This window comes from Zalophus californianus, chromosome 9 (assembly GCF_009762305.2).
Source record: "Zalophus californianus isolate mZalCal1 chromosome 9, mZalCal1.pri.v2, whole genome shotgun sequence".
Taxonomy (NCBI): Eukaryota; Metazoa; Chordata; class Mammalia; order Carnivora; family Otariidae; genus Zalophus; species Zalophus californianus.
Genome location: NC_045603.1, coordinates 125,949,134 through 125,966,936, shown reverse-complemented (window position 1 = coordinate 125,966,936; position 17,803 = coordinate 125,949,134). Strand labels below are relative to the sequence as shown.

At 42.0% G+C, this 17,803-nt stretch overlaps 1 protein-coding gene across 3 annotated transcripts in view; it reads right to left on the bottom strand.

Moving 5' to 3' along the window:
• The window catches only part of ITGA8 (integrin subunit alpha 8), a 193,481-nt gene extending 183,380 nt beyond the window's left edge, over positions 1–10,101 (bottom strand). The window contains exons 1-2 of one of the 3 annotated variants that reach the window (XM_027594760.2): positions 9,534–10,101; positions 8,706–8,839 (exon numbers count right to left, since the gene is read on the bottom strand). In XM_027594760.2, coding sequence (XP_027450561.2) covers positions 8,706–8,839; positions 9,534–9,739 — 340 coding nt within the window. In that variant the 5' untranslated portion in view covers positions 9,740–10,101. The remainder of the gene's footprint in view (positions 1–8,705; positions 8,840–9,533) is intronic. The other 2 variants (XM_027594757.2, XM_027594758.2) reach the window with 2 other exon arrangements.
• Between the last annotated feature and the right edge of the window lie 7,702 nt (positions 10,102–17,803).

Sequence of the window (17,803 nt, the reverse complement as noted above, 5' to 3'; positions counted from 1 at the left end):
CTGTGAGTCTTATAGAGGTGTGCGATGGTTAATTTTATGTGTCAACTTGACTGGCTCAAGATATTTGACAGAACATTATTTCTGGAGCTGTTTGTGAGGGTGTTTCCAGATGAAATTAGCATTTGAATTGGTAGGATCTGTACAGTGGTTTGCCCCCACAAGCAGCCCCTTCTTGTAAAAGGCTCTAGAAACTGTTATGGCAGACCATCAAGTCTATATTCCTATTGATTCAGGGACAATCGAAAATGTGTAAAACAGGCAATACTTCTGCATCTTCTTATTTTCACACATATAATTGTTACTGAAAACATCCTTGGTCTTCAATATTTGGAAACACAAGTACCCATACAAAAATAGTGCATTTCTAAACTACTCCACCATCTATACATAATCTTCACAACCCTTCAGGGAACTCGATAACTTCATTTAGAAATGTTTGCATGTTTATTTTTACCACTATTTTTCCTGATCATAAATAAATACCTGTTTGTGGTTTTGAAAATGAGGTTAAAAAAACGCATTTAAAAAAAGAAGAAGAGGGACACCTGGGTGGCTCAGTCATTAAGCGTCTGCCTTTGGCTCGGGTCATGATCCCAGGGTCCTGGGGTCGAGCCCCGCATCAGGCTCCCCGCTGTGCGGGGAGTCTGCTTCCCCCTCTTCCACTTCCCCTGTTTGTGTTCCCTCTCTTGCTGTCTCTCTCTCTCTGTCAAATAAATAAATAAAATCTTAAAAAATAGAAAGAAGAAGAAATCCAATTTTAATCACATGTCCCAAAGACAGCCTCTCATTCCATATCCCTTCTTGTACTCTTTGACAGGTCTAGATACAATTTTGAATTTTATGTTTTTCATTTAACATTAAACAAAACCATTTCCCATAGTGATTAGGCCATAATTTGCTTGACCACCCATATTGAGGATATTTGAAAACATTACTTTTTTAGTGTTTATGCCTCCTTTCTTCTAAAAAAGGATTGGCAACAACTTCAGAATTAATGTCTAAAACATATTTCCCTTTGGGAACGGCAGGAAGAATGAAGCCAGAAGTACCAGAAAATCATGACTGGGAGAGAAGATGTTCTGGATGGTAGAGGACGTGGGCCCAGGGAGAGCAGGGACATGTGTGTATATGTAATATACATTTGAGAGATACCCAGTGCTGTGACATATCGTGCTAAAGACGTAAGTTGTGTGAGCGATGTGGCAAGCTGGAGACATCTGGGCAAGTCATAGGGGATAACAACCGAGACACATGTGAAATGGAGCCATAACCTGAGTAGGGGGAGTTGGCTTCATCCCCTATGGCTTCCTCCCCTACACCTGTGGGGAGATGCAGTCCATAGGGTGGGCTGTGCACCGTCCCTGCCTAAACCTATTTCTGTAGTAATGGTGTGTGCCTCTTTAATCTCTACACTTCCTGGAAACCAGGGCAGATGCATGCAGAGGCTTTTGCAATATCATATACAAATCTGTGTCCCTATGTCAGATATCAGAGGTAAAGAATAAAACTGAACGAATGTTAATATGTACATACCCTGAGGGTAGTTACACGGATTGCGATAACTACAATAAGTGTTTGAAGTGAGGTCTCCTTAGTTTAATGACTACCAGTGAGGGGTCCCATGTCTGAATTTCAGTAAGGATAATATTACACAAGTATGATGCTTCATTGCAAAGGCTTATTCTTATTCATCATGTTTTCATTCACAGTTCTCTTGCCAAACATACTCTGAACATACAATCCTTTAGTTAAAGAATGATAAAGAAGGTCCTACAGGATGATCTGACTGATTGCTCCCCCCTTATTTAGAGGCAGCAGCCTAAGCTCTTCAAGGGTAATATGTGTCTCCTTATGCTGCCAGTTATTGTTACATCAGACCTTTCCATAGTCCGGGAGCTTAAAGACCACATGCTCATAGCAAATGGCCACAAAACCAAATTGAATCCCCACATCGAATAGACAACTCTCTAGCATTCTTCATAAAAATTTTCCTTCTCATTTTTTCTTTTCATTTACAATCAGTAAGATTCACTTTTGGTAATACATAGTTCTGCGGGTTTTGACAAATACACACAGCCATGTATCCACCAGCACAATCAAGACACAGAAAGGTCCATCCGTGGGCTCACCCCCTGCTCCTTTGGAGTCAACACCTCCTTCCCACCCCTAATGCCCGGCATTTTTATAAAGATTTATTTGTAATCCATGCCTTATTTCTACTAAAAACAATTAAAATGGTAAATGGTCACTTTTACCAATGTTTGTGGATCTAGAAAAGTTGGCAGATCTTGGGGGCCATATACAAAATATCAGAGATCCAGCAACTGATCTTTCTTTCTTTTTTTTTTTTAAAGATGTTATTTATTTATTTGAGAGAGAGAGAGTGAGAATGAGAGAGAGAGCCCAAGAGGGGGTAGGGTCAGAGGGAGAAGCAGACTCCCTGCTGAGCAGAGAACCCGATGAGGGACTCGATCCCAGGACTCCAGGATCATGACCTGAGCCGAAGGCAGTCGCTTAACCAACTGAGCCACCCAGGTGCCCAACAACTGATCTTTCTGCAGGACTGACATCTAACTTTGTTTCTTCCGAACTGGTGTGGGAGCTGCCTGGCTAAAGTCCACTGGAATAATACCGGTGTATTAGGTAGATTATTTTAAGTATAAATCACCTATTGGTGAATTGTGATTTGCTTATGTGCCTTAAATACCCATAATAGAATTAAAACTATTTTTAATCTATTTTAGGGTTTCATTACATAGGTGCACCTTGCTTGATGCATTAAATATGTTTTTGTAAGGATATACTTAAACTGAATTTTGAAAATTAAATATTATTTTCTAGGTGAGTGCTTTTAATAGGGTCAATAATTAGTCTATCTATCTTCCTCAAAAATCTGTTTGTGAATCTGGATGGTGTCAGTCAGGGCGCACTTGCTCTGAACTTTTTTGATAATATTGGCAATACTCTTCAACACCGTGCACAGATACAGGGCTCTTTATACACAACAGGTGAAGTTTGAATGCACACATCTCAACCGGTCACCTTCTACATCCAAGTGCTTTTTTCTGCTTTCGGAATAATTTTAAGACAATTTCCTATCTTTCTCCCAGAATGCTGCAGCCACTGCACTGGCTCTTCCTGCCGAGAGCTTGGAAGCCTGTTCCATCACACAGACCTCTAGTTTCTTGAAAGAATTTTGCAGATTAGGCAACAGGCGCCTGATGCTCATACTACTCAACTGGCCATAGAGCAGATCTGTTTCCCATTTCTAGTTAGAGTTTCAAGGACTTCCTTTTTCTAATTGCTTCCTCGGCTGCTATGTGCTGTAGGGACCACAGCCTCCTCCCTTCTCGTATCAGGACTCGGTTGCATTCTGTCGCATGGAAGTCCGAGCCGTTTGGGAGAAGCTTAGCGATGTTGGTTGCATCCGTCCAGGCAGCATGTCAGGTGTGGTGGCCATCATGAGTTGCTCCCAGAATAAGTGAACCATCCAGCTAAACCACCCTCAGTGATTCAGTGGGGTCAGCAGTGAATGTATATGTATCTCTATATGTTTCTGATTAGCAGCACTTATACTAATTATTGCATTATGAATTCTTCATAGAGCAGGTTCTATTTGGGTTGCCTCCCCCTCTTTTCCACTCTCAACCGAGCCTCCCAAAGCCCAGATTTCTGCTGTCCACGAGTTCTGTCACATTTGTGTTATTTCCTCTGTCATTTACTTGATAGCTCTGACCTACATTTTTCTTTTCTTTGTTCCTGAACAAAACCTGATTTCTTTCTGAGGAAGTTGGAAAAAGCAAGACTTATGTGACCAATATGTTTCCCAACCCTCACACGAGAAAAAGGGCACACCCAATATTATCAAAAAGCAACCCTTGTACCAGTCACAGCGCCAGATGCTTTAAGCTGCTTCTTATTGTGGGCTCACTTAACACAAAATAAAGCAGACCCCCCTCACCCAAAGGCTTCCGGTCCCCAAGCTAAAACACAATTCTAACAAAAATCTTAGCATTACAGAGCTTTGAAATATCTTAACCAAACTGTCTTCCATTTTAGGGTTTTGTTTTGTTGTTGTTGTTGTTGTTTTAAACACAAAGGTACTAAATTAAGGCCAGGCAAATCCTAGTACTTTTTCTCAGATGACTTCCAAATCTCAATGCCACCGCCCACCTCTTCCTGTTCATTCTTTATATGGGTCCCTAACTGCCAGTGTTCCCAGCTGTCTTGCCTCCATTACTTTGCGTGTTATGATGATTATCATCATTAATTAGCACATGCCATTATCTTTCTCCTCAAAAGGTTTCATTTGTGTATTTAAAATGATCAGATATTTGCACACTATGCCTTTGCCACTACTGTTGGCAATTTGCCCTTCATCATTCCAAAGATGAGGCTCTATTCATTCTGTTTCTTCCCTCCCCCTTTTAGCAGGGGGGCTCTAATCTAGCAGTTGTATTTACTCCACACATGGGTTTGGAAAATGTAGGAAAAAGATGAAATGAACCTTGGAGTAGATTTAGAAAGGAGAGGCATGAATTTGGCAGATGTGATGTTTTAAATTGTTTAAGACACGGGGCACAGTTTAGACAGTTTCTGAGGCTAACGTGAAAGAAATGAATTTGGTGAAGGGGGAATTTTATTCTAGTGAAGTAAGAGGGAAAGACAGAAGGGAGATGAGAGAAGTGCTTTTTTGCAACCACTTGATTTTGTACAGAGCAGGAAAATTATCTACTCTTTGCACTTTGCACCTCCCCCACCACCATATGCTTCCCTCAGGTTTCCTTCCTCCACACTTGAAAGGACCACAGATTTTAATAGTATTCATGCATTTGAAGTGTTAGGCTATTTCTGGCTTCCTGGTTTTTCATTCATGATGAGAAGTAATTTTTAAGATCCAGGTTACACGATAAGGTAAAAATAAAATAAGTGATCGTTTAATGAAAAAAAAAAAACATCGAACAAAATGGAAGTTTAAAAAAGAAAAAAGGCAGTTGACCTTACAACTGAAGTTCAAGATCACAACCAGATTGGGGGACTAAATTATAGGCCAGTCTCCTTCAATGCCTAGGTTGAGAGAGTTTGTTAGGTTACCACCGTGAACACTAAATTGTAGACACCCCAGGCGGCTTGAACAAGTTGAAACAATGTCATTAAAAGGTCAAATTTACTTGAATTCAGACATAACAGTAAAGCCAGATGGAGAAAAGACAGGGAAGTCACGCCTATCTTTACAGAGGAATATCTGCAGTATGATACATATCTATGCCCGAGACATCGTGCTGTATTATGTGAACATCAGTTTGTGGGTGCTCAACACTCAAAGCCACTACTTTGTCAAGCAGAGTAATTTTCTTCCTCTTTTGGGAAAACTGTACATGGGCTGCCAAGGGGCAGAGATTAAGACAGGAGGTCGCTGACTGGGGACACTGAGGGGCCATAGCATGCTGTGAGGAGCTGTGGCAAGCCAAGGGCGTGGACAACCCGTCATCCCCATCAGGACAAAGCCCTTCTTCTATGACCTCTGCTCTCCACAGCCCTCGACCCCAACTGCTTTTCCCTTCTAGATCTTCTCTGGAAGATCATTTTCATTGAAATTTGTGAGGGTAATTGGGGGCTGAGAGGAAGGAGGTGGGGAAGGCAGGACAAGCAGGGCGTCAGCTCCATAGGATCCAGCCCTGAATTTGCTCCCCATTAGGAACAGACTTCTCCCATTCCTGGAAGGCAGGCAGGGTGAAGAGGCAGGCTCTGTTCCAGGCAGACCTTTTTTCCAACCCTGCGTCTACTGCTTACCATGGTGTGGTCTTGCACGTAACTTTTTTAACACCTTTGATGTCAGTTTCCTTATTCATAAAATGTGTTTTATGGGTTAGAAATAAATTGTATAAGTGGCTGGTACATAGTAGGTGATCAATAAATGCCAAGCGTGTGGTAACATCGACTGCCAGACCCAGAGTCAGCAACACCTGTGTTTTTGCCTTTCATCTTTGGTTCCAAGGTCACACTGTGCCCAAAGAACAGGGACTCCAACTGCAAAGAGCCCCATTGTCTGGGGCGCCTGGATAGAGAAATCGATAGAAATGATGCGTCGCGTGCTAGCACCCACTCAGTAGCCAACCAGGAGCCCCCAGGGTCCGCAGATTCCCTTTGCCCCACCATTCCCAGGCCATTCCCAACAGCAACCAAGGTTCCTGGGCCCACAGTACCCCCTGATGGCTAACATGGGGAACTTTCTTTTCTCAAAGACTCTTCTCAGTGGGACTCCCCCAAGCTTTCCCAGCTCACTGCGTTGTTCATTCCACCGCAGACCATTCATTTCTCACAAACGTGTGACTTCCTCTGTTTTGCTTCTTTTTTACCTTCATTTTTTGCTCAATTACTTCAGAAACATCTATCTCCCTCCCCATTTCTCCCCCTTATTTTGTTCCATTTATGAATCCTCAAATCCAGTTATGGTTGCTAAGTATAACAGCAGGAAGAGGGCATCTGTCTACCAAAACAAAAACGAAACAAAACAAAACAAAACAAAAAACAAAAAAATCCAAAAAACCTCCATTCATTTAGAAGTCAAATAAGATATAGTGTAGAACCAACAGCATTATTCTCTAGAGCCCTTTGAGATATCCAGATGTCTTCCTCAGAACTTGCACAGAAGGGATGCCATTCACCCCTGCCTCTTTCTCCAAGTAACACTGATCTTTTCTCGACATTCTTATTATTTTTCTATTTATTTAATTGCTAAAACTGTGCTGGTTTGTCTCCTACTGTTTCACTACAACTATAACTCAGCTACAATAAGGGTTATGTGCATTCCTGTGGGCTGTTCTGGAAACCAAAGCACAATCTTGCAGCATTAGTTGGCCATGGGAAAGTGAATTCAGATCTCCAAACAGTTGCTCTAGGAGGAACTTTTGGAAAATTTACCTATTGTAATTTAACATTGGAAATTTTTTGGTTGGGAGTGTTCAGTTTTTAAAAATTCATATTGATGTCTGTATTCTCTGGTTTTCATCTGTTGAACGATGACATCTACTGGGATTAGTACTTAGAAAGGTATTCAGATGTGACTTATCTGGGCAGACATCGGTTCTTCTTTTATCAAAGGAAAAATATACTAACCAGATCCTGATTTGGTATGTTATAGGAATGTCCTAGCAGGTTACAAAATTTATGTCCATGACTATAGATTGCTTCTTGGTAAAAATACAAGAACATATCTTAAAATGTAAATACTTATTTCCCTTAACTTAAATTCAAATAATACTATTGATTTATGTCTTTATTTATCAAGGCTTAAGTTTTAGGGTCTTTTAAAAATACAAATGGTTTTGATATGGGTTATTTAAAAAGCCATTAATTTTATGCTTAATCCTGATTTACAAAATTTATTCTCAAATGGAGGTAGGTCAGTAAGCAGAAACATTTAAAATCCCAATTAAACAACTAGTTAAAAGATATCTTTTACAAATTAACATCAAGTGGCTTAATTTTTCTAATTTCTAATACATTTAAAAGTAAAAGCTTATGAAAATTGGTACGAAGTAACTGAGTTACTTAATAAAATGGTAGAGGAGCTACTGTGACTATAGATAGACACATATGAAAAACATAATTTGAAAATGCTTTTATGAAGTATTTTCCTAATTTGGTCATAATTCAAGGTAAGCCTTGCATAGGATTTTTTTTTCCTTTGAAATGGTTTTCATATTGATAGAATCGAAATTATTTTATTTTTTAAGATAGAAAGTTGCAAATCGGATAAAGTAACAGGTAAAATACAAGCCATCCAATTTCATCAAAATGCTGTGAAAATGGATTTTCTACATACATTCTAAATGCACACTAATGTAACAATGATGAAGAATGATGTCATAAAAATAGTTGTGTGGTGCAAAAGGTATCTTAAATGACTGATCATCAAAAAACATTATTTGAGTTCACATTTTTCTGAAAAGAGATATTTGGTTCCTGATAATGTATACCTTTTGAATTCATAAAGTTTTAGAGGTACAAATTAAAACACTCAGTGTTAATGTTTTCTAAAGCATTACAGTAAAGTTATTTTCTCAGGACCCAAAGAAAAAACATGAGAGAAAACCTAACCAGCCTGAACTGGTTAAAATGTATTTTTCCTTTAATTAAATAAGAAACATCTGTCTAGGGATTTTGGAAATGAATGTAATCCATCCACACTCTGCTTGTACTAGTTTGCCTCCAATGTCCAATATTTTGAAAGAAAATTCTTTCTTTCTGTAAAGAATTAAACAGCAACATGGAGTGATGTCTGGGTCTATAGCAGCTGAGTCTTGCCTCCAGAGTTTGGGCACTGGAAATGCTAAGGATCTGTCTTTTCCTGGATTTGTCCTTGGGAAGCAACCAAACTCTCTCCATAATCAAGGTTTGGGTGGAACATTTGTATTTCTTCAAAGCATCCACTCACCCTGAAAATGCTCATCTTGGGACAGTAAGGAAACAGAAGTTACTAGGACGCACCCAAATACTCAAGGTCAAAACACCAACGTTCCCTCTCTGGGGTTCACGGGACATTTTCCTCGCCTTCACTCAGGCTTCTCTAGGGACCTGAACAGCCCACAACACAGACTCATCAGACAGGCCAACTGAGTACAAAGTGGGGAGTTAACTCCAGGATGGCTCCAGTTCCTTGAAACCAAGGCCCACCGTTGAGAATGACAGATAACACTTACTGGTGTTGTCAAACGGTATCTGCTTGCACTGCGCAGACCCCTCGGCGGGCCAAGGACAGTAATAGACGGCTCCCCCTTCCACGATGTCTGGCTGGCTGGTGTTGGCTTTGGGCGCCCCCACCAAGACACTCGCTCTGCAAAAGGGATGCAGAAAATCACTCCCTGGGAATCATAAAAGTGTGCACATGCGATGCAGTCTCCCGTGGCGGCGCGCTGAGACTAGGGTGGGGGTCGGGGGCAGAAACGTATTTATGATGGAGACCGACTGTCACACTTGATTTCCTGTTGGAAACCTATGGGCGTCTGAAACCTGGTTTTGAAGAGGGTGCAAATCGTCCCAACTCTTCTCTAGGTGGAGCTATGTATACAGTGAGATGAGAGAAAAGGGGGGAAAAAAGTAGCAAAGGACAGAGCCCAGCTGCTTGTAGCCGACAGCACTTGCGCCCAGACACTTAATTGTTACAGGCTATGCATAAACAGACCCGTGTTGTGGTCCGTTGTTTTAACTGGCCTGAGTCTGTTCGGTCCCGGTCTCCCCTTTGTATGGTGCTCGAGTCTTTGCTCGCGTCTTGGGAGCTCCCCAGGACTTGCGTTTTCAATGCAAGTGGCACGTCTCTACTTCAAAGTTCACAAGGCTCATCTAGCATGGAAGGGGGACAAGAGGCGGGGGAGCCGGACGGGACCCCAAGTGCGCAGCGGGTTGGAATCTCAGGAATCTCCTTCCATCGAGCTGCGGGGACAGGCGCGGGTCCCCCGGCAGACGGGCAGGGACCCAGCCTGTGGCCGCGTTCGCCCCCGCGCGCGAACTCCCTGCGCTGGGCGACTTACGTGCGAGCGGCAGGTATATGGAAGTCCACCGCGTAGCCGAAGTAGCTGCCCTCGGGGCCGCTGTACACCGTGAGCTTGTCTACGTCCAAGTTGAACGCCTGCGAGGCGGGGGTCCACAGCACGCCCAGCGCGGCCGAGAAGCACCAGAGGGGCGCGAGCGGCTGCGCCCGGCTGCCCCGGGGACCGCGGCGGGCCCCGGCAGACATCGCCCTCCGCCCCGGCGGGTGCTCACCGGGGAGCGGGAGCCCAAGACACCGGCCCGGCTCCTTCACAGGGGCGGCGGGTGGCGGTCCGCAGGTGCCCGCGTCCTGGGTCGGTGCGCGCGTCGCGTCCGCGGTGACAGCCCCCGGCTCTCCGCCGCCTGTCCTCTGAGGTCTGCTCCCCGCCTGCTCCCCGGCCGGCGCAGGGGCTGGCGGAGGGGATGCCAGTCCTCCTCTGGCAGCGGGAGGGGGCCCGGCGCTCTCACGGCGCCTCCTAGCGGCGGGTCCGCGGGCTGCGGGAGGGAGCCCCGGAGACTCCTGGCCGCCCGCGTCCCTGCTGGAGGCCGGCGCCAAGAGCCTGCTTCGGCCGCCCGCCCAGCCACTGCAGCCGCATCTCAGGGACGATCTGAATCTCGCACATGCCAGTTCAGGCCACTGCTTTTGGGAGCTATGCCCCCGCCCCCCCGGCATGGGACGAGAGTATGCTGTAATTTCTCCCCAACGGAAGAATGTGAGAACGTACCCCACCACGAGGCGAGATAAAGCTGGGCTCCTTGCATCACCTCTGCAGCCTGATGACCCCTCAGGGTCCATCCGTGTGTTCGTCCGCGGCTGAGCTCTTAAATCCAACTTTTCCACCCCCACCCGGCCCCCCTGCAGGGTAACTGGTAAAAAAAAAAAAAACCCTTTATTTAGCGCTTTCTCAAAGGCACGTGGGGCATGTGAATGCCTTGATACTAAATCTTCCGTGGCCCTGTGCAATTGTGATGAAGAGTAACAAAGTTAGAAACGTTCGAATTAATGATTTACCCTCAGCGGGGGTAGAAACCGTAGGCTGGAATCTACAGGAGTCCAAACCTCAGTTCCAATTCAGGGACACTATTGCTCTCTTTCTGTGTCCTCTGCTTGGAGGAGGTACTGAAGAATGAGTAGGATGAAGAAGAATGGTGTAGATGCTCACATCACACGCTCTTATGGGGAAACAGGGCTAATGGGCGAACAGAGCGATTAAGTAAGGGTTAACCTGGGGAGAGGGTGCAGGGGATGGAGCTAAATAGCCAGGGAGTGTAGAGACAGGAAGGGTAAGCAGTTTCGAAAGTATTTTAAGGCAAGTTGGTGGCAGATGTAGACTTGGGCTGGAATTGGAATAAGAGGCTTGGATTTAGGCGTTATGGGCGGAAAAGTTGAGGCAAAGAGTATCACCGACACCAGGCTGGGAGGAAAGGGTTGTATAAGGGATAGAATAAAAGAGTGGGTCAGGGAGTGGCAGGAAATAGGGATGGATCTCCCGAGACAGAGGATCTTAGTAACAAGAACATTTACTGAGGCTGAGAGAGCCAGTTCTAGAGCAGAGGCATGACACGCCCACAGGGATTCAAAACACTTGCTGGCAAGGAGGTGGGGTGGGGGGTGGGGTAGCAGTTGTTAGAAGCAAGGGAAAGCCAAGAAGCTATTGCCCAGATGCACTGGGTGATGAGGCCGTTGACCTGATTCACAGAAAGTAGGGGAGGGAGAAAGCCACCGGGCAATGAGAAGGGAAAAGGTCAGAGGATTAATGGCAGATGAAAGTCAAGGAGCGTCCAAGGTGAGTGTGAAGGTATCCAGTTAGAAGAGAAGAATACAAACAGTAGCCATGGGCAAGGAGAGGATGGGAGGTCTGTGGTGAGTCAGATGCTGGGCTTGTTGAGTCTGAGTTGAGTCTGGCAGCCCCAGAGGCTCTGGAAGCATAAATTTCCGGCAGTTGTCAGTCTGGCGGGGCAGATTTGGGAGGCTATCCACAGGAAAACTCTGAGCCCACTGAAAAGCTGGACTTTCTCCTCTCTCTCACATCAGACCTCACTTGGAAGCTTGATTTGAATTTTATGTCTTTATATTTGCTTGTCTTATCCCCGTAAAAATTGTAAAAAATCAATAAACTATTGGATTACCTGGCAAATCATCACATCTGGATAATTTCCTAACTGGATAGTCCTTTTCCAGACAAGAACTTAAGAGTAGATGGTAGAAAACTTTTTTTCTTAGTCCAAAAGTCCGTTTGTGTTGGACATGGAGTCTTGGGCTCTGGTCAGGTTACAATGTTAATAAAAGTGATGTTCTCTGTAGTAAATATCAATGAATAGTTCATATGCAACATACACATGGGCACATTCAGAGCTGTTGCTGACCTTGAGACTAGGGGATAACCTCAACTCGATGGCTTGCTGACACTGGCATATTGAAATTTGGAAATTCCTCATATTGCAGGCAAATCTTAGGTAGGAAAGGAATACCTAAATAGGTAGAAAGTAGTAACATTGTCTTAGACGTGTGTTTGGCCCCCATACCGACTTACTGGGCAGAAGTCACTATATGGTATAAAATGCTTTGATTTGTATAGGGCAGCACATCACCAGGGTATCCCCTTTTGTACTCCCTTGCTTTGCAATATTTCCAGTGTATTCTTTATCCTTGTATTCAAAATAGAGTAGGTAGGGAAAGAGAATTCCACTTACTGCCACACAAATGGGTACATGTACTGTTCCTATTTTCTAATACATACTTAGTTCTTAACTTACACAATAAACTTATATTCTTGATGGCATCCCTTTCCACTCCACAGATGAGTGCATTAAGGTTTGGAGAAATGCAATAATATCCATATTTATAGAGCAAAAAAATGGTATAATATGAACCCAGGACTGTCGGATATCAAAACCAGTTCCTCATGCTATGAGGTCTAGAAGAACATTTTTTAAAGTTGTGATAATCATGAGAAGTCACCTTTCTAGAATTAGTAAGCTATGCTGGGAGGACCCTTTGGGCATGCCTGTGAGCAGTGATTGAGAGGTGCCATAAGGCAGCTGTGCACTTCTCCAAGAGGTCTTGGAACAAGGTTTGGTGGTACCCTGGTATTGAAAGAGTGGAGGGAAAGCAAACTAACTTGAAGCTCTTTGACCTCCCTGGGAGGCCAGAAGCCTGAGAAAGTAGTAAATCTCTGAAGAAGCCAGGCCAAAAAAAAAAAAAAAAAAAAGAAAGAAAGAAAGAAAAGAAAAAAGAAAAGAAAAGGAAAAACAAAACAACCCTGCAATAATTATCGGGACAGGGTAGGTCTGAATAGGTGTCTTGTACATTTCACTCTTCTGACACATGGGAACCATGCCAATCAGTAAGGCCTGGGGTGCTGTCAGAGAACACATGGACAGTGACAGCTCTCATGCTGAATGAGAAGTTTGACATTTTAAAGGTCTACTAGCACTGATTTATTTGTCAGAAAAGCAAGTCTGGGAATTGTTTATCATGCATGTGAGTTTGTGTGTATGTTTAATACTGGGAAAGGTATACATCGTTGTTTCCCTAAAAAGAAAAGAATCCAAAGGTCAAAGATGGAACAGATTTGGCCCAAACTCTCCAAAAATAAATAAGTAAAAAGCACTACAGGAAAAAATGATCTCTGGGTTGCAGCCATGTACTGAATACTTTAAAAATAGAGATGCTGTAACATTTAACCATTAGTGCATACTTTTTAACAGATGACAAAATACATTTGTGACTTAATAACCAAGTGTTATTCCTACTATGTTTAAATCTGTTTCTTTATATGATAAAGTGCAATGCTGCCTTCGGATCAAGAGGTAGGAGAATCCTGACATGATTAATTCATTCATACAACCACATTTTCACTATGTTAATTAAACCATTTACAAAATAAGCCAATGTAAAAACACTGTGTTCTTGAAGGTTCCAATAGCTTGAAAAATGAATGCACCAAAAATGAAAAGCAGTTTTTCAATTTCATCTTGTATTTAAGGTAATGATGGAGGAGATGATCTTGGGTTTTTCTTTTGCTCAACTATGCTCATTTTTTTTTTCATTATTAGAAACAACTGATTACTAGAAACCGGTCGGTTAAACTTGGGGCAAACTTTTAAATCCATCAACTGTCTCTGCTAACACAAGCTTATGTCTGCAAATTTTCTATTCTGGTACCTGGAGGGTGACTCTCATTACAGAAAAATCTTTTTTTTTTTTTTTTGGTCTTTTTGATAATTTTGCTCGTAATTCTCTTTTGTGATTTCCCTTCATGATTTTACTAGCCGCTTTTGAGTTACAGGGGTGCAGCCATGGCCCCCGTGTTGGCAGATGTTCAAACACAGCCCACAGTTTAGTTGCAGGAAAATTCCCACTAGTCGAAAACAGACTCTGACTTGATCTCTTTTTAGAATGAGCCTTTTAAAAACAGCTCTGCTTTAAACAAAAAATAAAACTAAATAAAACAAGTCTTCCTCTAAAGGGAAGGTAACTAAGGAAAATAATGCTCTTTCAAATCCTTGACAATTGGGGATAAATCTTCCTGAGAGGCAAATCCCCAGGGGCACCTGAACGTATACTCGGGATCTTGAATAATTTACAGATTTCAGCTAGGGCCAGTTTGCGCCAGAATCCTGAAGAACCTACATAAGCGGCTGGGTTGGTGAGGTGGGCCTTTTACATAACTACTGCTCAAAGTGACTGAAGCAAACTTCTGGGGGGCTCAGGGCACTCACAACATCTTAGCTGTAAACTTGGACCATGGCACCTGGGGAGTCCAGTTCCCACAGAGCTTATGTTCGAGGCCAAACCTAAGCTTATGCTGCCAGTGCCAAATAAGGCCATAGGGATATATTCAAGGGGCTTATTATTTTTATTATTATTATTATTATTAAATTTCAGTAAGGTTAAACCTTAACCTGGTTCAGGGCAGTACCATGCTAGTCTTTGGGAAAGAGGGTCACTTAAAATGGGGAACGAGGCGTTCTTCCCCACCTGTGCACGTACCAGGTGTCTTAGTCCATTCGGGCTGCCAAAACGAAATACCACAGAATGGGTAGCTTATAAAAAACAAAAATGCATTTCTCCCGGTCCTGGAGGCTGAAAGGACTCAGCTGAGGCACCGAAGCTCTCCTACAGTAGGTGGGAAGTCATGGAGGAAGTCCTCCAATTGCAGGAGGACGGGAAGGCTGGAGTATCTGATTTGTTGATATGAGTGTGTTTTAATTTATTTTTATTTTAAGATTTTATGATATGAGTGTGTTTTAAACCTCAGGCTAGATTGCTGTGTTTATTCAGCCTCCGGAAGACACTGCCAGGGTGCCTAGGACTGCCCTCTAGTGTCTGTGATCCTGTGGAATTTTCTCATGAAAAATAATTTAATCTCACAACTACTTCGATGGCTTTTTTTTCATTAAAATGTTTCCCAATATTGAGTTGATCTCTCCTACATTCAACACCATCTTTGTCTCCTTGTTATGGCTTTGCAAATCATCAGGTGAAAGAGAGAAAAAGAAGATAGACAAGAAGGATGGAAGGAAGGAATTTGCCCATAAAAATAATATTTCTTATTTTCCCAGCTAACTGCAAAATCCAAATCAGATTTCCATGTCATCCATGTAAGGACTGTGTCCGATTCAACCTCACTTGCCTACTTGATTTTGTGGTTTGTTTATTCATTTTCTTTAACCATTCAGCAAGCATGAGCACTGGCTATGTCTTAGGCACTGTGCCAGCCCTCGAGACACAATTGTGAGCTAAAGAAATAGAATTTCCTCCCTACATGGAACCTATGATCTAGTGAGGAGTTAGGTGGCACACAAGCTAGCCACCTGATAACATGATAATTAATGGATAAGTTGACAAGCTCCAGGAGCAAAACTAAGAAGGTGTGCTTAGAGAATAATGGGGGTGAGAGTAAGGTGGAGAAGCTTTTATGAGATATTTTTCCTCAAAGAATACAGACATGTGACAAGCCAAAGAATAAAACACACTATTCATGCCACAACTTTAAAAATATATATATGGTTATAATCCTGTTCACCCAGATCTGGAAAACAAGGAATCCTATGACTTGTTTGGGGCCATTGACTTAGAGAAGTTCAGTTTTAGCAGAATTCATCTGTGTACAGGGAATCAAGTTAGGGCATTTAGAGCTCTTAGGGTACCAATGTATATTGTCATCTGTGTAACTTACATAAAAAGGCCTCCTGCTTATCGTGACAGTGAGTTACACTCACTGGCCTTGGTCATTTCAATTCCTTCTGTTCAAGAATGCCCTAATCTGTTTCCAGTCTTAGCAGTCTTCAAGAGAACAACTTAAAGGTTGGAAGTGGAGTTTTGGTCTTCTACTTAGATTGCTTAAAACGTGACTAACTGACTTAAGTTGACCTTTCTGGTTTTTATTGTTTTGACTTATTAAAAAATGTGTCCTTTTCCCAAAGGCCTCTGGGCACATGCACAAAAAAATGGAAATATGACAAGTTAAATTAAAACCAGCAGATGAAAGTTAAAATACCCTCATAAAGAAAAAAGAAAGATGCCAAGTCGAGTTACTGGAAGGAGAAAACTAAACCAAATGGATTAGGCTTAGCCCAGTTTTCAGCTGTTTGCAAGGAGGACTTGTTCTAAGTAGATCTTAGAGTAACTTCCTACAAAATCCCTGAAAAACTTTTGTCACTACTTAGTATGGTACCAAATCAGGGAAATAATGGTAATCCCAAAGAGGGAAGGGCTCTAAATTGTAATAATTTTTCTAATAATGTTAGGATTGTTGTCCAGCCCTTTGTCACTGTGTGATCTCACTCATCTGCATCTCATTCTTGCAAGGTGAGAGATTAGCCCTAAATATAGTGGACATTTCTCTCTTGAACCCTAAATTTCTGCTGTCAGCTCAATCATGGTATGATTCTCTTTGGAAATCAATGCTGTTCATATGTGTTGAGGCCGTGTATAACATAGGCATTAAGAGCATGAGTTCCAGAGCCAGATATCTGGGTCCAGAGCCTAGTTTTGCCACTTACCTATAACACTATGGGCAAGTTACTAACCATTTCTATGCCTCAGTTTCCCCAGCTGTAAAATGAAGACACTAACAATATATCACAAAGACCTATGAGGACTCAACAAGTTGAAATTATAAACCTATATGAGAGCCCATATGAAAAGCAATATAAGGGTTAGTCATTATTATTACTTACACTTCTAATTGGTTATAGAATGACATTATTTTTTCCTCTCCATTATCCACATGTGCCTACCCTTCACCAGGGACATCAGGTATTCACTGTTTGCCCGACCCTAGCCTGGAGATGATCATCCTCACAACCACAGTGCCTTGTTGTCTTGGTTGAGCCTTCTCAATTAATACTCCTTTGGGCAATAGCAGTTTGTAGAGAGGTTACCAAAAAATCTTGAGGGTTTTTTTTCGGGTGGGTAACAAGTGATGTTTCAGGCATATTAATATAAAAGTTATATAAATGAGGGAGAAACAGAGAATAGTTGGTACATAGTTATATAGGTCTACATGTGAAAAATAAAGATCAGAATTAAGGAGGTAAAATGCAATGACAACGGGTAGGCAAAAGTTTTTTGTTTTTAGTGTGTTGTGTGTAGTTGTGATTTTTTAAAATGTATACTTCTTTACTTTTAAATTTGAACTGTTTGAACCTCTGGGTTACTGTCTTAAAAAAATTCTCAGCTAGTATGTTTTCAAATATTGTATCTTTTCCACTGTCATCTCTTTCTGAGATGCCAATCAGGGTATTTTTATAACCTTCTCATAGTATAGTCTGTCCTCTTATTTTATTTGACATTTTCCATCTGTTTATTTCCATATGTTTTATCTTAATATTTTTCTTCTGATTTATCTTTCATCTCACTGATTATCTCTATAATTGTGACTAATCTGCTGTTAAATCAGTCTATTGAGTTCTGCATTTTGGTTAGTGTATCCTTAAGTTACAGAATTGCCATAGGTTATTTTATTGTCATAGTTTCTAGTTCTCTGCCAAAGTTACTAATCTTATTTTTATTTTATTAAACATTTTCAGGGTTAAAGTTTTTGTCTGTTAACTTTATTATGTGAATTGTGGGGGAGGGGTCTGTTTATATTATCTGTTGTTTCTCTTGTGTTTTGGTCCCATCTTGTCTCTTTGTGTGCCTCTTACATAGCAGCATTTTTAAAAAAAATTAAATACCAGATATCATATATTAGAAGATACACAAGTAACCTAAGGCCTAGAATGAATCTGTCTTATTCAGATAGAGTTTACACTTATTTCT